This window comes from Oryx dammah, unplaced genomic scaffold, assembly GCF_014754425.2.
Source record: "Oryx dammah isolate SB20612 unplaced genomic scaffold, SCBI_Odam_1.1 HiC_scaffold_29, whole genome shotgun sequence".
Taxonomy (NCBI): domain Eukaryota; kingdom Metazoa; phylum Chordata; class Mammalia; order Artiodactyla; family Bovidae; genus Oryx; species Oryx dammah.
The window spans coordinates 88,206,489-88,228,189 of record NW_024070213.1 but is presented as its reverse complement, the minus strand read 5'-3'; the positions used below and the strand labels follow the sequence as shown (position 1 = coordinate 88,228,189).

The 21,701-nt window shown below is 36.9% G+C and overlaps 1 protein-coding gene across 1 annotated transcript in view; it reads right to left on the bottom strand.

Annotated features, from left to right (window-relative positions):
* Window positions 1-6,058: 6,058 nt before the first annotated feature.
* Window positions 6,059-21,701, bottom strand: part of TMPRSS12 (transmembrane serine protease 12) — a 29,347-nt gene continuing 13,704 nt past the window's right edge. Inside the window, exons 3-5 of the mRNA XM_040233964.1 lie at window positions 20,633-20,901; window positions 12,101-12,243; window positions 6,059-6,310 (exon numbers count right to left, since the gene is read on the bottom strand). Of these exons, the coding sequence (XP_040089898.1) occupies window positions 6,059-6,310; window positions 12,101-12,243; window positions 20,633-20,901 (664 nt within the window). The remainder of the gene's footprint in view (window positions 6,311-12,100; window positions 12,244-20,632; window positions 20,902-21,701) is intronic.

Below are 21,701 nucleotides of genomic sequence, written 5' to 3'. Positions count from 1 at the left end.
AATCTGTAACTTTAATTCAATTCCAGTAAATATCCCAGCAAGCTTTATGTAAAAATTAGGAGTTGTTTCTAAAATTTCTATAAAATACAAAGGATCTAGAGTAGCCAAAAATAATTTTGAAAGAGAAAAATAAAGCTAGAGGACTTAAACTATGTACAAAGAGTTACAGTTATGAAAACAATGTGTTTTTTGTGTAAATATATCAATCAATGAATAGAATAGAGTCCAGAATTACACCCATCATATATGGTCAATTGATTTTTGACAAAACTGCCAAGGTAATTTGATGAAGAAAAGAGTAATCTTTTAAACAATGACAGGAATAACTGAATATCCTTATATAGAAAACTAAACTGCAAACTTTACCTCATTTATACAAAAACTCAGAGTTGATCATAGACCTAAATATAAAAGCAAAAACTTAAAACTTCTAAAAAAAAAAAAGAAAATCCATGATGTTCTTTTAGGCAAAAATTTTTAGGATAGGTATAAAAAGCACAAATCATACATATAAGCTGTGTATTATATATAAACATGATGTATATATATGTATGTTACGTAAATGACATTAAGCATATCACATATATAATGAGTTGTAGTTCATTAAAATTGAAAATCTTTGCTCTTTGAAAAGACACTAAAACTAAAAGGCAAACCACTGAATGGAAGAAAATACCTTTTATATATGACAAAGGACTTACATTCAATATCTAAAAAGAACTCTTAATTCAGTAACAAGACAGCCTAATATAAATGAGTTCGGTTCGGTCAGTTCAGTCGCTCAGTCATGTCCGACTCTTTGCGACCCCATGAATTGCAGCACGCAAGGCCTCCCTGTCCATCACCAACTCCTGGAGTTCACTCAAACTCATGTCCATTGAGTCTGTGATGCCATCCAGCCATCTCATCCTCTGTCGTCCCCTTCTCCTCCTGCCCCCAATCTCTCCCAGCATCAGGGTCTTTTCCAATGAGTCAACTCTTTGCATGAGGTGGCCTAAGTACTGGAGTTTCAGCTTTAGCATCATTCCTTCCAAAGAACACACAGGACTGATCTCCTTTCGAATGGACTGGTTGGATCTCCTTGTAGTCGAAAGGACTCTCAAGAGTCTTCTTCAACACCACAGTTCAAAAGCATCAATTCTTCAGCACTTAGCTTTCTTCACAGTCCAACTTTCACATCCATACATGACCACTGGAAAAACCATACATAGCCTTGACTAGACAGACTTTTGTTGGCAAAATAAAGTCTCTCTTTTGAATATGCTGTCTAGGTTGGTCATAACTTTCCTTACAAGGAGTAAGCGGTCTTTTAATTTCATGGCTGCAATCACCATCTGCAGTGATTTTGGAGCCCCAAAAAATAAAGTCTGACACTGTTTCCCCATCTATTTCCCATGAAGTGATGGGAGCAGACGCCATGATCTTTATTTTCTGAATGTTGAGCTTTAAGCCAACTTTTTCACTCTCTTCTTTCACTTTCATCAAGAGGCTTTTTAGTTCCTCTTCACTTTCTGCCATAAGGGTGGTGTCATCTGCATATCTGAGGTTATTGATATTTCTCCCGGCAATCTTGATTCCAGCTTGTGCTTCTTCCAGCCCAGCGTTTCTCATGATGTACTCTGCATATAAGTTAAATAAGCAGGGTGACAATACACAGCCTTGATGTACTCCTTTTCCTATTTGGAACCAGTCTGTTGTTCCCTGTCCAGTTCTAACTGTTGCTTCCTGACCTGCATATAGGTTTCTCAATAGGCAGGTCAGGTGGTCTGGTATGCCCATCTCTTTCACAATTTTCCACAGTTTATTGTGATCCACACAATCAAAGGCTTTGGCATAGTCAATAAAGCAGAAATAGATGTTTTTCTTGAACTTTCTTCATTTTTTGATGATCCAGCAGATGTTGGCAATTTGATCTTGAATAGAAGATTTAAATAACAAACTTCTTTTGGCTAATAATAATCTTCAACATCATTAATCATCAGGGAAATGCAAATTCAACCCACAAATAGATAACACCACACACCTAATTGAATGGCTAAAATTTTGAAGACTAACAATATCAAACACAGTCAAAGGCTTTGGCATAGTCAATAAAGCAGAAATAGATATTTTTCTGGAACTCTCTTGCTTTTTACACGATCCAGTGGATGTTGCCAATTTGATCTCTGGTTCCTCTGCCTTTTCTAAAACCAGCTTGAACATCTGGAAGTTCATTGTTCACGTATTGCTGAAGCCTGGCTTGGAGAACTTTGAGCATTACTTTACTAGGATGTGAGATGAGTGCAATTGTGCAGTAGTTTGAGCATTCTTTGGCATTGCCTTTCTTTGGGATTGGAATGAAAACTGACCTTTTCCAGTCCTATGGCCACTGCTGAGTTTTCTGTATTTGCTGGCATATTGAGTGCAGCACTTTCACAGCATCATCTTTCAGGATTTGAAACAGCTCAACTGAAATTCCATCACTTCCACTAGCTTTGTTCATAGTGATGCTTCCTAAGGCCCACTTAACTTCACATTCCAGGATGTCTGGCTCTAGATGAGTGATCACACCATCGTGATTATCTGGGTCGTGAAGATCTTTTTTGTACAGTTCGTCTGTGTGTTCTTCCACCACTTCTTAATATCTTCTGCTTTATTTTTGGGGGGCTCCAAAATCACTGCAGATGGTGACTGCAGCCATGAAATTAAAAGATGCTTACTCCTTGTAAGGAAAGTTATGACCAACCTAGATAGCATATTCAAAAGCAGAGACATTACTTTGCTGACTAAGGTCCGTCTAGTCAAGGCTATGGTTTTTCCTGTAGTCATGTATGGATATGAGAGTTGGACTGTGAAGAAGGCTGAGCACCGAAGAACTGATGCTTTTGAACTGTGATGTTGGAGAAGACTCTTGAGAGTCCCTTGGACTGCAAGGAGATCCAATCAGTCCATTCTGAAGGAGATCAAGCCCTGGGATTTCTTTGGAAGGAATGATGCTGAAGCTGAAACTCCAGTACTTTGGCCACCTCATGTGAAGAGTTGACTCATTGGAAAAGACTCTGATGCTGGGAGGGACTGGGGGCAGGAGGAGAAGGGGATGACCGAGGATGAGATGGCTGGATGGCATCACTGACTCAATGGACGTGAGTCTGAGTGAACTCCGGGAGTTGCTGATGGAGAGGGAGGCCTGGCCTGCTGTGATTCATGGGGCCGCAAAGAGTCGGACATGACTGAGCAACTGAACTGAACTGAACTGAACTATATCAAATGTTAGCATGAATGTATTGGGTTAGTCAAGAATTTATTTACTTTTCCCATGTTACAGAAAAACTCAAGCAAACTTCTTGGCCAACCCAATGCAAGTGGAATGCTCATACATTAACTGGTGGGAATGTAAATGGTATAATAACTTTGGAAAATTGCCTGTTACTAATAAAGCTAAACGTACACTTAACTGTATTAGCCCTTAGCAATTTCACTCCTATTTGCACAAAAGAAAGGACAATTATGTGCACATGATGTATATAAATGTTCATAGCAGGTTTGTATATAAAAGTCCCAAACTAGGAATACCTCTAATGTCCATCAGTACATAAATGGAAAAGCAAATTGTGTCATATTCACGTTCGCCTCTATTCAGCAGTGAAAGGAAAGAACTACTGGAATGTGAAAGAACATGGAAGAGTCTTAGAAACATATTAAGTGAAAGAAACCAGCCTATAAAGAGTGTGTATTAATTACTTCACTAATATGAAACTTTAGAAAGGACAAATATATCACGATAGAAAACTGATCAAGGTGGGATTTCATGGCAAGGGGTACAAGGGAACTTTCTGAGCTGAGGAAAATATTCTATGTCTTGATTATGAGGATGGTTACGTAGGTGTATACATTTTTCAAAAGTCATATTATACACTTAAAATGTGTGCATTTTGTTTATAAATGATATCTCAATTGAGTTGATAAATATTATATCTTTATAAAAGGAAAGAATAAACCCTAAAATCAGATGCAGATGGAAATAAATATTATTAATGGATAAAATTACTACACAGAAAATTACTTAATTCGTGTAACTTTCAATATAGTACTCTGTCCTCACAGAAAAAAGAGATACAGTGATGTCTTGAATTTTACCAAGTAGGTGTCTACTGGTATAGATTTCAGTGTAGTGATTGTGAAACTATTTTGTGTGTGTTACAGAGCAAATTAGTAAATTATGTTGTGGGTAATTATTGCAAAAGAAGGGGGGTGCAAATATGAACTGGGGAAAGGTAATGAATAACACTTTGGTGTTGGATTTAAATTGGAAATATCAATATGAAGTGTTAGACACTCAGCGGTGTCCAAGTCTTTGCAACCCCATGGATTATAGCCCACCAGGCTCCTCTGTCCGTGGGATTCTCCAGGCAAGAATACCGGAGTGGGTAGCCTTTCCCTCCATGAGGGAATCCTCCTGACCCAGGGATGGAATCCAGGTCTTCTGCATTGCAGACAGATTCTTTACTGTCTGAGCCACCAGGGAAGTCTAACCAGGATGAAGTCATGCCTTAAAAAATGTATTTCTTATTTCTCTCCACTTAGCCTAGAATGAATGACAACTCAGTAGCAATGACTATTCCTTATTCTTGGTTTTTAAAGCCATTTCCCATTAAAAGAAACTAGGGTTCCTTGGAGAATTGAGTGGTTTACTCTTGCCTAGAAAATCCCATGGACAGAGGAGCCTGGTGGGCTGCAGTCCATGGGGTTGCTGAGAGTTGGACACGACTGAGCGACTAAACTGAACTCAACTGAAGCAGTAAGTAGGACATACCTTTGAATTGAAAAGCAAGGATTTTCCCTCCAGTGCTGTCAATACATTCTGAAGAGTTTCTTAACATTAATATCCAGGGCTTATCAAGTGAATCTGAATGATAGTCAGGTAGAATAAACAGAAAATGACTAATCTATTATACTGATTGTTATAGAAGCATCACCCATTAATTCCTTATAAGACCTTGTCAATGGATAAACTAGGGTCTCCTTCAAAAAAGAAGAGTCAGTATCCCCTGAATGTTGCTCACATCTCTATGAAAAAGTCAGTTTTCTACCTCTTGAACATTAAACTGCTGATGATCCCCAAGGGAATTAATTGATGGAAAACTCATGCTTACTTTCAGTTAAATCCTAAAATTAGGTTTAAGCTAAGCAAAGCAAAACAACAAAAATACATGGTTTTAACTGGTTGAATGTTAAAAGGAAGGATGAGAAAATAATTACTTTTCCTTTATGCATGAGTTCTCCAGAGTTTAAGGGAGATTCTAATCCTGTCTTTTTTGTTTTAATAATTCATATTATAGATTAGTCATCATAAAGTTAATCCCAAATTGGTATTCTTCCTTTCTAAGCATGCTTCTCAGTCACCTCACATTTAATTCAAGGGCCCAAGGAATAAAGACTTTAGCATAGGCTTCGAGAAAATAACATTCAGAAAGTTGGTTATAATGTTGCAAGAAAAAAAGTCTTAGTATACATTTCTAGATAAAAAGTAAATTATTTGGAGGTGTTTGCACCACAATTCTCTCTTGGCATCGGAAAGGAAGTATTAATATTAAATAGTTCTAATTAGAATTTGATTAATAGGCAGATACTTACTTCTTCAAATATCCTTTGAGAGTCAGAAATGAGATGATAATTCGAAAAATATATATCATACAACCAAATGTTTTTGAATAAAATAAAACCTAACTTAAAAGTTTTGATTAATTTAACAAAAACCAACTTTTCTTTTAATTATTTAGCTCTTTATTATTTGACATTTATATACATAAAGTATATATTTAGCTGTTTATACAAACTCTAGGAAGATATTCCAAATGCAAAATTATGATTATAAAGTATAACAAGATACATCAAGGAAGAATGTGATTGAGTGCCAAATCTGTAATCACTTATCTAATATGTCACAATCCTTTTATTCCAAAAAATGTTCACATGAGAACTCTAAAATGGGCAATTATTTGTCAAAAGAATAAATGATTTTCATTATGTAGAACATGGAAAGGGACACGATGCAAAATAAAGATTCTTCAGAATTTTTTTATGGAGTTGCAAGTAAGACAACAGAACCTAAGGCTATAAAGACCTGACCAAGTAGAATATTTATATTAAATGTGCCTTTATTGCTTGACTGGTACAGTTGCTCTTTCAGCCACTTTTGGTTGAAGGATGGTGCACTATAGACACCAGGAAAATTTTTTCGACCACAGCCATATCCGTAACTGGTAATTCCCATTACAAAATATCGTTTATGTTCTGGTAGGTAGCACATTAATGGTCCACCACTATCACCCTATTAAAAAAGTCCCAAAATAGTATTAGTTACTTCCAGTAGTCTTTAAACAACAATAAATCTGGAATAAATTAATCACATTAATTATATATTTATATAAATATACATTTTTAACTTCTAACTTATAAAGATGCATAGATTTTCAGTTTTATATTCCAACTGAAACAGGTATTCAGTCTGGCCTGTTATTTTTGAGGACCCATATAGCTGGTGGATAAATTTTCCACCTGCATAGTTTTGAACCAAAATACTATAAATCAAATTGTTTGGATTTTTTAATGTAGTTACTCGAAGGAATATAATTTAGGAGTTGTGCAAAATACTATAAATATTGTCTATTAGAATACTTGTATTAATGCTAGGTAGGAATGGTAGAACTAAGATATATAATGGATTCATTTAGGTGTGTGTGTGGTTTGCTAACTAGAGGACAGGAGTGAACGGGTATCTTGCAAGACACGGCATCTTTCTAAGTGTTGACATTGACTGGTGCAGGATCATAGGAATAAATAGCTAAGCATGCAATGCAGGAGACCAGGGTTCAGTCCCTGAGTCAGAAAGATACCCTGGAGAAGGGCATGGCAACCCACTCCAGTACTCTTGCCTGGAGAATTCCATGGACAGAGGAGCCTGGTGGGTTAGAGTTCATGGGATCACAGAGTCAACATGACTGAGCAGCTAACATTTAATAGTATTAAAATGACAAATCTTTGTCATAGTTTATACTAGACTGTTAATACACGAAAACACCATTACTGAAGAGTATTAATCATTCAAAACAATAAGGACAGTGAGATAACTGTTTAATGCTTAAAGTTTAAGGACCGTGTTTCTAAGGTGTTTTCAAATTCTCTATATAAGGAAAACATTAAAAAATTATTTTTTGACGATGAGAATGTTTCATTTATGAATGCAATTAAATTAGATTGAATTCTTCTATTCAGTAAGATTTTTAAGGAAAAGGATACTGGAAAGATAAACCCTGAAGAGCAGAAATCAAAATGAGTAGGAAAAGATGAGAGCATGGGACACTGTTTGGGAGTGATGTGCTGGTAGACTTAGAAGCAGTGAAGAAAAAAGAGGAATAAAGAAAGATTTAAAAGCCACAAGGGACAAAACAAAAAACAGATAAATTTGATTTTGTAAAAAATATCAAAGATGGGAATTCGCTGGTGGTCCAGTGGTTGAGAATCCACTGCTGATACAGGGGACATGGGTTTGAGCCCTGGTTCTGGAAAATTTCACAAGGTGCAGGGAAACTAAACCTGTGTGCCACAACTACTGAGTCCCTGCTCTAGAGCCTGCATGCTGCAACTACTGAAGCCTGCACAGCCAGTGCCCTGCAACAAGAGAAGCCACTCCAATAAGAAGCCTGTGCACTGCAGCTAGAGAGTATCCCACTCTCGCTGCAACCAGAGGAAGCCCTTGTGCAGAAAGAAGACCCAGTGCAGCCAAAGGCAAAAAGTGAGAAAAATTAAAAAACACGATGGGACTTCCCTGGTGGTCTAGTGGCTAAGAATCTGTGCTCCCGTCCAGGGGGCCTGAGTTCAATCCCTAGTCAGGGAACTAGATCCCACTTCCCAGATCTGAGAGTTCAATTGCCACAACTAAAGAACCCACAATGAAGGTTGAAGATCCCGAGTGCCATAATTAAGACCTAGCGCAGCCAAGTAAATATTAAAAAAAAAAAAAAAAATCAAAGACAGCCCTTTCCTGGTGGCCCAGTGGTGAAGAATCTGCTTGCCAGTGCAGGAGACATGGGTTGATCCTTAGTCAAGGAAAACCCCACATGCTGTGGAGCAACTAAGCCCATGTACCAGAACTACTGAGCCTGTGCTCTAGATCCTGGGAGCTGCATGTGCTGAGCCCACGTGCCACAGCTACTGAAGTCTGCATGCCTAGAGCTCTTGCTGTGCAACAAGAGAAGCCACCACAATGGGAAGCCTGCACACTGCAGCAAAGAGTAGCTCCTGCTCAACAACTAGAGTAAAGCCTGCATAGCAATGAAGACCCAGCACAGCCAAAAATAAAATTGTTTTTAAAAATCATTAAATGAAACAGAAACAAACCACAGACATGGAAAATAAACTTATGATTACCAGAGGGGAAAGGGATATAGAGAGGAATAAATTATTTAGAAGTATGGGATTCACAGATACAAACTGCTATACATAAAATAGATAAGCAACAAGGATTTCAGTATCTTGTCATAACAATAATGGAAAATAATCTGGAAAAGTATACACATATTACTGAATCAATTTGCTGTACACCTGAAACTAATACAATATTGAAAATCAATTGTATTTCTATTTTCAAAAAGATAGACAATAACAAGTGCTGACAAGGATGTGGAGAAATTAGAAACCCAGATAATCATGATGGTGTGGTCACTCACCTAGAGCCAGACATCCTGAAATGTGAAGTCAAGTGGGCCTTAGGAAGTAGCACTAGGAACAAAGCTAGTGGAGATGATGGAATTCCAGTTGAGCTATTTCAAATCCTGAAAGATGATGCTGTGAAAGTGCTGCACTCAATATGCCAGCAAATTTGGAAAACTCAGCAGTGGCCACAGGACTGGAAAAGATCAGTTTTCATTCCAATCCCAAAGAAAGGCAATGCCAGAGAATGCTCAAACTACTGCACAATTGCACTCATCTCACTTCCCTGGTGGCTTAGAGGTTAAAGCATATGCCTGCAATGTGGGAGACCTGGGTTCGATCCCTGGGTTGGGAAGATCCTCTGGAGAAGGAAATGGTAACCCACTCCAGTATTCTTGCCTGGAGAATCTCATGGATGGAGGAGCCTGGTGGGCTACAGTCCATGGGGTCGCAAAGAGTAGGACACGACTGAGCAACTTCATGTTCACTTTCACTTTCACATACTACACAAAGTAATGCTCAAAATTCTCCAAGCCAGGCTTCAGCTATACGGGAATCGTGAACTTCCTGACGTTCAAGCTGGTTTTAGAAAAGGCAGAGGAACCAGAGATCAAATTGCCAACATCTGCTGGATCATCAAAAAAGCACGAGAGTTCCAGAAAAATATCTATTTCTGATTTATTGACTATGCTAAAGCCTTTGACTGTGTGGATCACAATAAACTGTGGAAAATTCTGAAAGAGATGGGAATACCAGACCACCTAACTTGCCTCTTGAGAAACCTGTATGCAGGTCAGGAAGCAACAGCTAGAACTGGACATGGAACAACAGACTGGTTCCAAATAGGAAAAGGAGTACGTCAAGGCTGTATATTGTCACCCTGCTTGTTTAACTTATATGCAGAGTACATCATGAGAAATGCTGGGCTGGAAGAAGCACAAGCTGGAATCAAGATTGCCATGAGAAATATCAATAACCTCAGATATGCAGATGACACCACCCTTATGGCAGAAAGTGAAGAAGAACTAAAAAGCCTCTTGATGAAAGTGAAAGAGGAGAGTGAAAAGGTTGGCTGAAAGCTCAACATTCAGAAAACTAAGATCATGGCATCTGATCCCATCACTTCATGGCAGATAGATGGGGACCCAGTGGAAACAGTGGCAGACTTTATTTTGGGGGGCTCCAAAATCACTGCAGATGGTGACTGCAGCCATGAAATTAAAAGACGCTTACTCCTTGGAAGGAAAGTTATGACCAACCTAGACAGCATATTAAAAAGCAGAGATATTACTTTGCCAACAAAGGTCCGTCTAGTCAAAGCTATGGTTTTTCCAGTAATCATGTATGGACGTGAGAGTTGGACTATAAAAAAAGCTGAGCACTGAAGAATTGATGCTTTTGAACTGTGGTGTTGGAGAAGACTGTTGAGAGTCCCTTGGACTGCAAGGAGCTCCAATCAGTCCATCCTAAAGGAAATCAGTCCTGAATATTCATTGGAAGGACTGATGTGAAGCTGAAACTCCAATACTTTGGGCACCTGATGCAAAGAGCTGACTCATTTGAAAAGACTCTGATTCTGGGAAAGACTGAAGGCGAGAGGAGAAGAGGACGACAGAGGATGAGATGGTTGGATGGCATCACCAACTTCAATGAACATGAGTTTGAGTAAACTCCGGGAGTTGGTAATGGACAGGGAGGCTGGCGTGCTGCAGTCCATGGGGTCTCAAAGAGTCAGACTCGACTGAGCGACTGAACTGAATTATCAGTATTAGAGAAATGCAAATTAAAGTACAATGAAGTATCATCTCACACCAGTCACAATGGCCATCATCAGAAAATCCACAAACAGTAAATACTGGAGAAGGTGTGGAGAAAAGGAAACTCTTCTACACTGTTAGTGGGAATGTTAGTTGGTATAGCTACTGTGGAGAACAGTATAGTGGTTCCTTTAAAAATTAAAACTAGAACTACCATATGACTCAGCAATCCCACTCCTGGGCATATACCTAGAGAAAAATATATTTCAAAAAGATTACATGTACTGCAATGTTCATTGCATCACTGTTTATAATAGCCTAGACACAGAAACAACCTACGTGTTCATCAACAGAGGAATGGATAAAGAATATGTGATACATATATACAATGGAATATTACTCAGCCATTAAAAAAGTAATGCTATTTGCAGCAACATGGATGAACCTAGAGACTCATACTGAGTGAAGTAAGTCAGACACAGACAAATATATGATATTGCTTATATGTGAAATCTAAAAAAAAGGAGTACAAATGAACTTGGTTACAAAACAGAATTAGAGTCACAGATGTAGAAAACAAACTTATGGTTAACAGGGGGTCAGAGGGGAGGGGTAAATTGGGAGATTGAGATTAACATATACACATGACTAAATTTAAAGCAGATAACTAAAGAACCTGCTGTATAGCATAGGGGACTCTACTCAATGTTCTGTAATGACCTATATGAGGAAAGAACCTTTAAAAAGTGAATATACATGTGTGTGTATATATATAACTGATTCACTTTGCCCTATACCTGAAACTAACACAACATTGCAAATCAACTATATTCCAATAAAAAGCAGAAGAAGTCTCATATTGTTGCATAAGAATGTAAAATGGTGTAGGCACTTTGGAATACAGTTTGATAGTTCTTTAAAATGTTAAGAATTGACTCGGCAGTTCCACTCCTTGGTAGAATTTCCAAGAGAAATAAAAACATACTTACACATAAAAACATGTATACAAATGTTTATAGCCATGTTATTTGTAATAGCCAAAAAAGCAGAAATAGCTTAAATGTCCATCTACAAATGGATGGATGAATAAAATGTGACATATCCAAACTGTGGTATATTATTTGGCAATAAAATGAATAAGGTATTAATACATGCTATAATGGAGACGAACCTTGAAAACATTATGCTAAGTAAAAGAACCCAGTCACAAAAGACCACAAATTGAATGATCCTGTTCATAGGAAATCTCCAGAATAGGCAAATCTCTACAGACTAATGGCTGCCTTAATGGGAAGAGTTTTTTTTTTTTTTTTTTTTGAGGGGGGTTGACAAAAGTGTTCTAAAAGTTAGATTATGGTAATGGTTCACTACTCTAAATATAAAATCCCCCAATGAGTTTTATACTTTAAATGGGTGAATTGTACATTGTATCTCAATAAAGGTGGTAATGAAGAAAAAAAGATTCAAGGCAAATATTTCTTAGGTTGATCATGATTGTAGAAACCAAGGAATCAGGCAAGCATGGAATAGTTAAAAAGGAGAAAAATAATTTAGACTTGAGAATTAAGACTTCACCAGAAAGTGATCGAAGACTTGTTCAAGTTCCTTTCTGTCTTTAGAAAATATTGCTAAGGAAAAGTATTTGGTCTTACCCTGCAAGAATCAAAAATTCCATCTTCATCACCTGCACAAAATGAAGTGTTAGGAACTATACCCCCATAGCTCCTCTCAGAATTACAGAAACTTCGAGAAATATAATGCACTTCTGCTTCATGTAACTCTTTGGTAACATTACCTATTAACAACAACAACAAAAAAATACCAGTTAAATTATTTTGGAGAGCAGACATTTTGACAGCAATATAAAATGTTCATGTTCAACAGGTTTTCTTTCCATAGTGACTGATTGAACAATTATGTAAAATTGTATCCAGATATGTATGCATGTATGAATGCCTGGAGATACGGTGAAAGTAAGTCGACCAAGTCTTAATGATAGTTATCTCTAGATAGTAGGAATTTCAGGTTACTTTTTAAAAAATCTTTGCTCTCTTATGTTTCTTGGAGGTCTCACAGAAGGATCTGTAGTGTTACAAAATAAAACTATAAAAATTATCAAGGGCTAAAGAGGTAAATGGGGTTGCAAAGAGTCAGACATGACTGAGCAACTGAACTGAAATGAGAGAGGTAAATGCTGAGGTCAGTCTTATGTTGTAAGTTGTGAATAATTTTAATTAAAATTTCTAATGACGCTGTCTTGCAAAATGTTGAATGTGAAAATAAAGCAGATTTCTAATTCATGTACTCCCCTAACTTCTCTGCTTATTCTTGAACATAAAGTGGTTCTTTGCTACAGAAAAGATAGGAAGATATAAAATAACACTTCAGATTATTCTAAGATTTATCCACAGAAAAGCTACTGTAACGGCAGCATCTGATACCATCAGGCTGTCTCAGAATTGCAGTTGTCATATGTGGAAGCTGACTATTTTATGTGTGCCACATTCTTCCTTAGCTTTTCAAGTAATAGACATTTTCCCCTTTACTGCAAGTGGGAAAATGACCAAACTGTTCCATTCACAGAATTCCATTCTCCTGGAATTAGTCTAGAGGTGATTATATTTGGTATAAGCCTAGTCAAATGGAATACTTATCCAGCTTTTTAAACTGGAGGTGCCAGAGAAGAATCTGTTTCACCCTAGTCACATGATTAGGTATTAATATAAGTTCAAATCAGCCTGCAGCCATACTTCCACATTTATGAGGACAGGCAGCCTGAGAAAGTAAAGTCAACATGGATAGAGAATAAGAAAAGGAAATAAAAATAAAGTATATCTAATGACATCCAAATTCCTGGATCAAGGGTTCCTAGAGGAAAGATGCATTTCGACCCTTTGTTTTCAAATAATTAAAGTAATACTGGCTATATATAAAAGAGTATATGTAACGTAGACGTTAACCAGATATAATAATGAAATCAACATCTGTAAACCTACCACCTGATTTATGAATAATAATAATCCAATGTGATATTGGTGTAGGGTTATTCAAAATAACTAGAGATTTTCAAAGTGAATAGGAGAAAGAGAGTCCAGGAATAGATGCCTGTGTTTTCTGTTCTGTTCCACTGGTTACTTAGAATATCCTTGCACAAATGCAATACTGATCAGTTACAAACACCCTCTTCCAAAAACACAAGAGAAGACTCCACACATGGACACCACCGGATGGTAAATACCAAAATCAGATTGATTATATTCTTTGCACAAAGATGGAGAAACTCTATATATATAGTCAGCAAAAACAAGACCGGGAGCAGACTGCGGCTCAGATCATGAACTCCTTATTGCCAAATTCAGACTTATATTGAAGAAAGTAGGGAAAACAACTAGACTATTCAGGTATGACCTAAATCAGATCCCTTATGATTATACACTAGAAGTGACAAACAGATTCAAGGGATTAGATCTGATAGACAGTGCCTGAAGAACTATGAACGGAGGTTCTTGACATTGTACAAGAGGCAGTGATCAAGACCATCCCTAAGAAAAAGAAATGCAAGAAGGCAAAATGGTTGTCTGAGGAGGTCTTACAAATAGCTGAGAAAAGAAAAGAAACAAAAAACAAAGGAGAAAAGGAAAGATATACCCATTTGAATGCAGAGTTCCAAAGAGGAGAGATAAGAGAGACTTCCTCAGTGATCAGTGCAAAGAAATAGAGGAAAACAATAGAATGGGAAAGACTAGAGATCTCTTCAAGAAAATTAGAGATACCAAGGGAACATTTCATGCAAAGATGGACACAATAAAGGACAGAAATGGTATGGACCTAACAGAAGCAGATAAGAGGTGGCAAGATTACACAGAAGAACTATACAAAAGAGATCTTCATGACCTAGATAACCATGATGTTGTGATCACTCACCTAGAGCCAGACATCTTGGAATGCAAAGTCAAGTGGGCCTTAGGAAGCATCACTATGAACAAAGCTAATGGAGGTGATGGAATTCCCACTAAGCTATTTCAAACCCTAAAAGATGATGCTGTGAAAGTGCTACACTCAATATGCCAGCAAATTTGGAAAACTCACCAGTGGCCACAGGACTGGAAAAGGTCAGTTTTCAAAATGCCAAAAAATGCCCAAACTACTGCAGAATTGCACTCATCTCACACACTAGCAAAGTAATGCTCAAAATTCTCAAGGCAGGCTTCAGCAGTACATGAACCATGAACTTCCAGATGTTCAACCTGGTTTTAGAAAAGGCAGAGGAACCAGAGATCAAATTGCCAACATCTACTGGATCATCAAAAAAGCAAGAGAGCTCCAGAAAAACATCTCCTTCTGCTTTACTGACTATGCCAAAGCCTTTGACTGTGTGGATCACAACAAACTGTGGAAAATTCTGAAAGAGATGGGAATATCAGACCACCTGACCTGCCTCTTGAGAAATCTGTATATAGGTCACGAAGCAACAGTTGGAACTGGACATGGAACAACAGACTAGTTCCAAATCAGGAAAGGCTGTATATTGTTGCCCTGCTTATTTGACTTATATGCAGAGTACATCACGAGAAACACTGGGCTGGAGGAAGCACAAGTTGGAATCAAGATTGCTGGGAGAAATACCAATAACCTCAGATATGCAGATGATACCACCCTTATGGCAGAAAGTGAAGAGGAGCTAAAGAGCCTCTTGATGAAAGTGAAAGAGGAGAGTGAAAAAGTTGACTGAAAGCTCAACATTCAGAAAACAAAGATCATGGCATCCAGTCCCATCACTTCATGGGAAATAGATAGGGAAACAGTGGAAGCAGTGAGAGACTTTATTTTGGGGGCTCCAAAATCATTGCAGATGGTGACTGCAGCCATGATATTAAAAGACGCTTGCTCCGTGGAAGAAAAGTTATGACCAGCCTAGACAGCATATTAAAAAGCAGAGACATTACTTTGCCAACAAAGGTCTGTCTAGTCAAAGCTATGGTTTTTCTAGAAGTCATGTATGGATGTGACAGTTGTACTATAAAGAAAGCTGAGCACCAAAGAATTGGTGCTTTTGAACTGTGGTGTTGGAGAAGACTGTTGAGAGTCCCTTGGACTACAAGGAGATCCAACCAGTCCATCCTAAAGGAAATAAGTCCTGAATATTCATTGGAAGGACTGATGCTAAAGCTGAAACTCCAATATTTTGGCCACTGATGCGAAGAGCTGACTATTGGAAAAGACCCTGATACTGGGAAAGATTGAAGGTGGGAAGAGAAGGGGACAACAGAGGATGAGATGGTTGGATGCCATCACTGAGTCAATGGACATGAGTTTGAGTAAACTTCCCTGGTTATAGACAGGGAAGCCTGGCATGCTGCAGTCCACGGGGTCGCAAAGAGTCGGACACAACTGAGTGACTGAACTGATATAGATTATTATATAGTTATAAGGGTTTAAGATTATTATTTCTTCTTTGACATAGTTATTTAGTAGCATATTTTAAACTTTTCAAATGTGTGATTTAAATTTTTTTGGTCATTTTTAAAGAAGCTTTATTTATGTTTAATTTACATAACAATTCTCACACTGTAAGAAAGCAGCTCAATGATTTTTTGTAAATTTATACCAGGCCCACATCTAGTTTTAGGATACTTCCACTCCAACGAGTCCTCTCCATGCCCAATTGCAGTCAGTTCTCACCTCCAGCCTCACACTCAGAAAATGACTGATAGGATTTCTGTCTCTGTAGGTTTGCCTTTTCTAGGAATTTTGTATAAATAAATCAGTTGATCATAAACATAAGTTGGGTTGTTTGGGGTTTTTTTTGGACTCTGTATTGTGTTCCATTGATCTCTGCTATGTTTAACCAACCAGCACTGCAGAAATACAAAGGGTCATAAGAGACTACTACAAGCAAATATACACCAATAAAATGGATACCTTAGAAGACATGGGCAAATTCTTAGAAAGGTACAATCTCTCAAGACTGAACCAAAAAGAAACCAAATTTGAATTAACAGTACTGAAAGTGAATCAGTAATTTAAAAACTCCCAGCAAACAAATAAATATCCAGGACCAGATGGCTTCACAGTTGAATTCTACAGATATCACAAAGAAAAAATTATAGGGCAGTATCACGGATGAACATGAATGCAAAAATCCTTAACAAAATACTAGCAAACAAAATCTAACAATGCATTAGGAGGATCATATATCATGACCAAGTGGGATTCAGCCCAGGGATGCAAGGATTTTCCAAGGTCCGTGAATTGATCAGTTTGATATATTGTATTAACAAATTGAAAAATAAAAACAATATGACCATCTCAATAGACATAGAAGAATTTTTATAAAATTCAACATCAGTTTACAATAAGAGCTCTCCAGAAAGTGAGCATAGAGGGAACATACTTCAACATAATAAACGCTATAACTAACATCATACTCAATGGTGAAAAGCTAAAAGCATTTCTTCTAAGATGAAGAACAAGACAAGGATGCTCACTCTTGCCACTTTTATTCAACATAGGTTTGGAAGTCCTAGTCACAGCAGTTGAAGAGGAAAAAGAAAGAAAAGGAATCCAGATTGGAAAGGAAGAAGTAAAACTGTCATTATCTACAGATGACATGATACTATACATAGAAAATTCTAAACATGCTACCAGAAAATAAATCAATACCATAGTGTCTTAATGGCTGTAGTTTTTAGTATTAGGTAAATTTAAATTAGGTAGAGTAACTTAGTTTTGTTGTTCTTCAAAAAACTTTTTGACTATTCTAGGTTCTTTGCCTTTCCATATACATTTTAGGATCAACTTGTCAAGTGAAGTGAAGTCGCTCAGTCGTGTCCGACTCTTTGCGACCCCATGGACTGTAGTCTACCAGGCTCCTCTGTCCATGGGATTTTCCAGGCAATAGTCCTGGAGTGGATTGCCATTTGTATGAAAAACCTTGCTGGGATTTTGATAGGGATTGCATTGAATATATGGGTCAATCTGAGGATAATAGCCATATTAACAATATTGAGTCTTTGAATCCATGAATGTGGCATGTCTTTCCATTTATTAGGTCTTCTTTAATTTCCCTGTGTAACATTTTGTAGTTTTAAGTATACATGTTTTGCGCATTTTTAGTTTTTTTTAAATCTTAATTGGGATTCGTTGAGCTTCTTTATTATAAATTAAAGTTTTGTGTTGTTTTTCTTTTTCCATGAAATTCAGGTTGTTTGGGGCTATTATTTTCTTCAGCTATTTTTTTGTCCCCATTTTTTCTCTCTTTCCTTTCCAGAAATCCCACTATATGCGTGCTGGTATACTTGATGTTGTGCCACAGGCCTCTCTGAGTGTGTTTATTTTTCTTCAAGAATTTTTTCTCTGTTTCCTCCAGATTACATTATTTCTGTTTCTGTAGTTTAAATTCACAGATGCTTTCTTGTGCCATATCAAACCCCTAGAATTTCCATTCGGTTCTTTTTAAAATTGTTTATTTCTCCACAGGCATTCCCTATTTGTTAAGTCATTGTCATCACGTTTTTAATTCTTTGGACAATAATTTCTGTTTAATTTGTCAAACATATTTAAAGAGCTTCTTTGAAGTCTTTGCTGTATTCAACATCTAAACCTGACCAGAGTCAGTGTCTATTGACTACTTTTTCCCCCTGAATATAGAGGGAAAATAGAGGTCACATTTCTGTGGGTTTTTTTTTCCCTTAGTTTTTTGGATGTCTTACAGTATTTCTGTTGAAAATTGTGCATTTTCAGATTAATGTACTGTAACAACTCTGGGTTTTGATTCTCTTCTCAACAATGTTGTTGTGTTTTCTTAAAAATAACTTGCCTGGACTTAAATTGTAGAATCTGTGTGTCCCACATTGTGTGACTGTTGATGTCTCTGCTCAGTTTTTTAATTCTGATTTTTACCTTTTAACCTGCCTTCACAGGGCTTACCCATATGTCTGCATAGTTTACTTATCAGTTAATGATTTGGGCTTTCATCCTCTGCTGATGAATCTATGTATGGTTTGGGGAGTGTGTTCAGAGTTCAGTCAGATTTCACCTCTGCCTTGGTTTTCACTTTATGCTAAGCTCCCTCAGGTTTTTTCCCCCCACACATGTATACATGTATGTTTCCCAGTAAACCAAGGATGTTTGGAGAGCTTATCTAGCCATTCTGTAGCTGTCTCATTTTGAGGTTCTTCTTGTCAAATTTCTGATCTTTTCCACTTCTGGCTGCATCTAGGATCACAATCCCAGACCAGCAGAGCTGTTTGTTTCCCCACGTCATCTCTTGCTGAGTCCAATACTTGTTTAAAATTTATTTTTTAAATTTTTTTAGTTTTTTGAATCAATTACTTTTATTGACAGTGCTACTGGCCTGGATTATCAACTACTACTCCAAATCAAGTCCATATCCTTTGGTAGCAAGATCCTTTTTCCACATGATCCTCATGATCTTGGTAAAGCTATTACACTGACTGATCAGAAAGGGAGTTAGGAGCAGCCCACGGCAAGAAAACTACAAGTTCCTCTTTTTACCCAAATTTCTAGATGCTTATAATAAACAAATACTCCTCAATTTATTGTGCGTTTTTATTTCTAGGGCTCTGAAATGGTTGCTTTTGACAGTTTTTGAGTTTTTTTCCAATTTGTGCTTATGTTGGTGGATGAGGATTTGCCAACCTCCTTATTCCATCATATTCCCACCTCTCTTATTTCTAAATTAATTGTAATCAGAGTATATAGTCTGTACATTACCTGTCCTTTGAATTTGGAGATTTTCTTTATGGCCTAGTAAGTAGTCAGTTTTTATAAAGGTTCTACCTGTACTTGAAAAGATGAAAGCGTCTGATTTTGGGGTGCAGAATTTTCTGATTTGGCTATTAAATCAATTTTGCTAATTCAAACATTATAATTTTATTATTATTATTTTTTTTACAACCAACACTTTTATTTGCATTTATTTTTTGAGGCATTTATTCCTAGGCCATAAGTTTTTCTTTCTTCAGTTTCTTCTGGGATATCTTTTTCCTTCTGTGCAGCCTCCTTATCTGGTTTAGGAACAATCTGTTCTTTTTCAGTAAGGATCATCTCAATATGACAGAGTTCATGTAGGGGTTGATCCAACCGTGAACTCTCTAAGTCCTGTGCCATGTCTTGGGGGCTTTGTTCACCTGGATGTGCTCAGTGACCAGAGAATCTACATCTAAGCCCTTAAGTTCAGCATGACTCTGCATTGTTGAGCATGTGCAGTAAAATTTCAGCACTCTTTTTGGGCCGCTGACCCTGTGTCCAGCCCCACTGTTTGGCCTGTGCACACCTCCAGCTCCATCGTTGTAATGACGGAATGGCACACATTGCTTCTTTAAAGTGACCTTCTTCAGACACTTGGTGGCTTTTTGGATATGCATACCCATTATGGCCTGGGCAGTTCTACAAGTGTTCTTAAAGTGAACACGAACATTGAACCTCCTGATTTGCATGATTTTGTGGGGTTTTCTGGGTCGAGTGAATAGAGCACCATTTTTAGAGGTCACTTCAGGCCGCTTACTGGAAAGGCAAACATTATAAATCTTTACTAGTTTTCCATCTGCTTAATATGCCAATAATAAAAGAGTTGTGTGAAAATTCCCTACTATCATAGAGAAGTTATAATGTTTGTCATACAATTCTATTTTTCTTTAATACTGTCTGCAGAGACTGTTTTCTATGTTTTTTTATTCCTTCCATTAGTTCAGATAGTCAATTTTTTGTGTACCTTTGTGCACTATAGAAAATACATAGCAATCAACCTGTTTGATACTAAACAGTACACTAAATAAAAAGGATACTAAATTTGATTCCTGATAGCCAGATCGTTTAAGATAAGCAAATCTGCCACAGAACTTGCTTTATCACCTAGGAGTCTCAGAAACTATAGAAACACTTGGAACCTTCATTCTCTCTGAGAAAGTCTAGAAGTTTAAGTGTCTTGGCATGTAGGCATGTATAACAAAAGAATTCTCTATTTCTGCTTTGGAAGATAAATTTCTCTCTCCCACAAGGAAGAAAAAAACATAGAAAATTAAAACACATTTTCTTTTCACTGGTTGATAAACCTACTGTTGAAACTCATGATATAAAGAGATATAAAACATACATAAAAGAATTCACCCTCTGCTTATTATCAGGAAAATTTGTATCAGCAAAATTCAGATTATAATTACCTTCTTCTTTTGTTCTTCCCCAGCCACTTATAAAACATGTTGTGTTTCTGTTTAGTCTTTGGAAAACATCAAAAGGTAGACAAATAGGCTGAATGTAATTATTATAATGCACTGCTTTTTTTAAGTGAAAAAGTGCAATATCGTTATCATAAGACTGCACGTTGAAGTCTGGGTGGATAATGATTGCATTAACTTTGATCTTCTTGCTGTGTGGCTCACTCCCTCTTATATTATTAGTTCCAATCACAGCTCTCCACATTACAGGATTTCTGAAAGAAAGTAAATGCTTTTGTTATAAACATGTTTGTTTAAGTAAATATTCTTTTTCTCCCACTAGTTTTTGTTTTTCTCAGGTTAGATTAATAACAAAAAAAATTAATCCTACTTTCATCTGACAAAGTCATATCAAGGAAAAACCTAACTACTGTGATGTAGAAAAGGAGAAAAAGATCAGTGGGACAGAAAGTCTCAAACGGATTCAAGTACCTGAGAATTTAATATATGGTAGCAGTTCTTATCAATGGACAAATGGATGAATTATTCAATAAATGGTATTGGAACTAACAAGTTAGAAAAGTGAAATAAAATTAAATCTCTGAAAAATATTAAACAGTAAAATAAACTCCAAATGGATTAAATATTTAAATACACAGATCTTTTAAATAAAGACTTATCTTTCAGAGATACATAAAGTGGTATGTCTGAGATTTCTTTCAAAATAATTGGAGGGGGAGTTGGCAAGAATAAAGATGAAATAAGATCAGGCATGAGCTGATGAACTGAAGCTGCATAATATGTATTGTGAATTCACTGAACTATTTACTTTTTAACATTTTTGAAATCCTTGAATAAAACATTTGGATATTAAATTAGGATGAGAGTTTTAAAACTTACACCAGACAGAAAATATAGATGAAAATACAACTTTGATGTTGGGAAGGACTTTATATATTCCACTGGACTGTATCTTTGTGAGAAAGGACTTTATAAAGCAAGACACTAAATGTAAAAGAAGCCACTAATGGATCTCAAACTACCGCACAACTGCACTCATCTCACACGCTAGTAA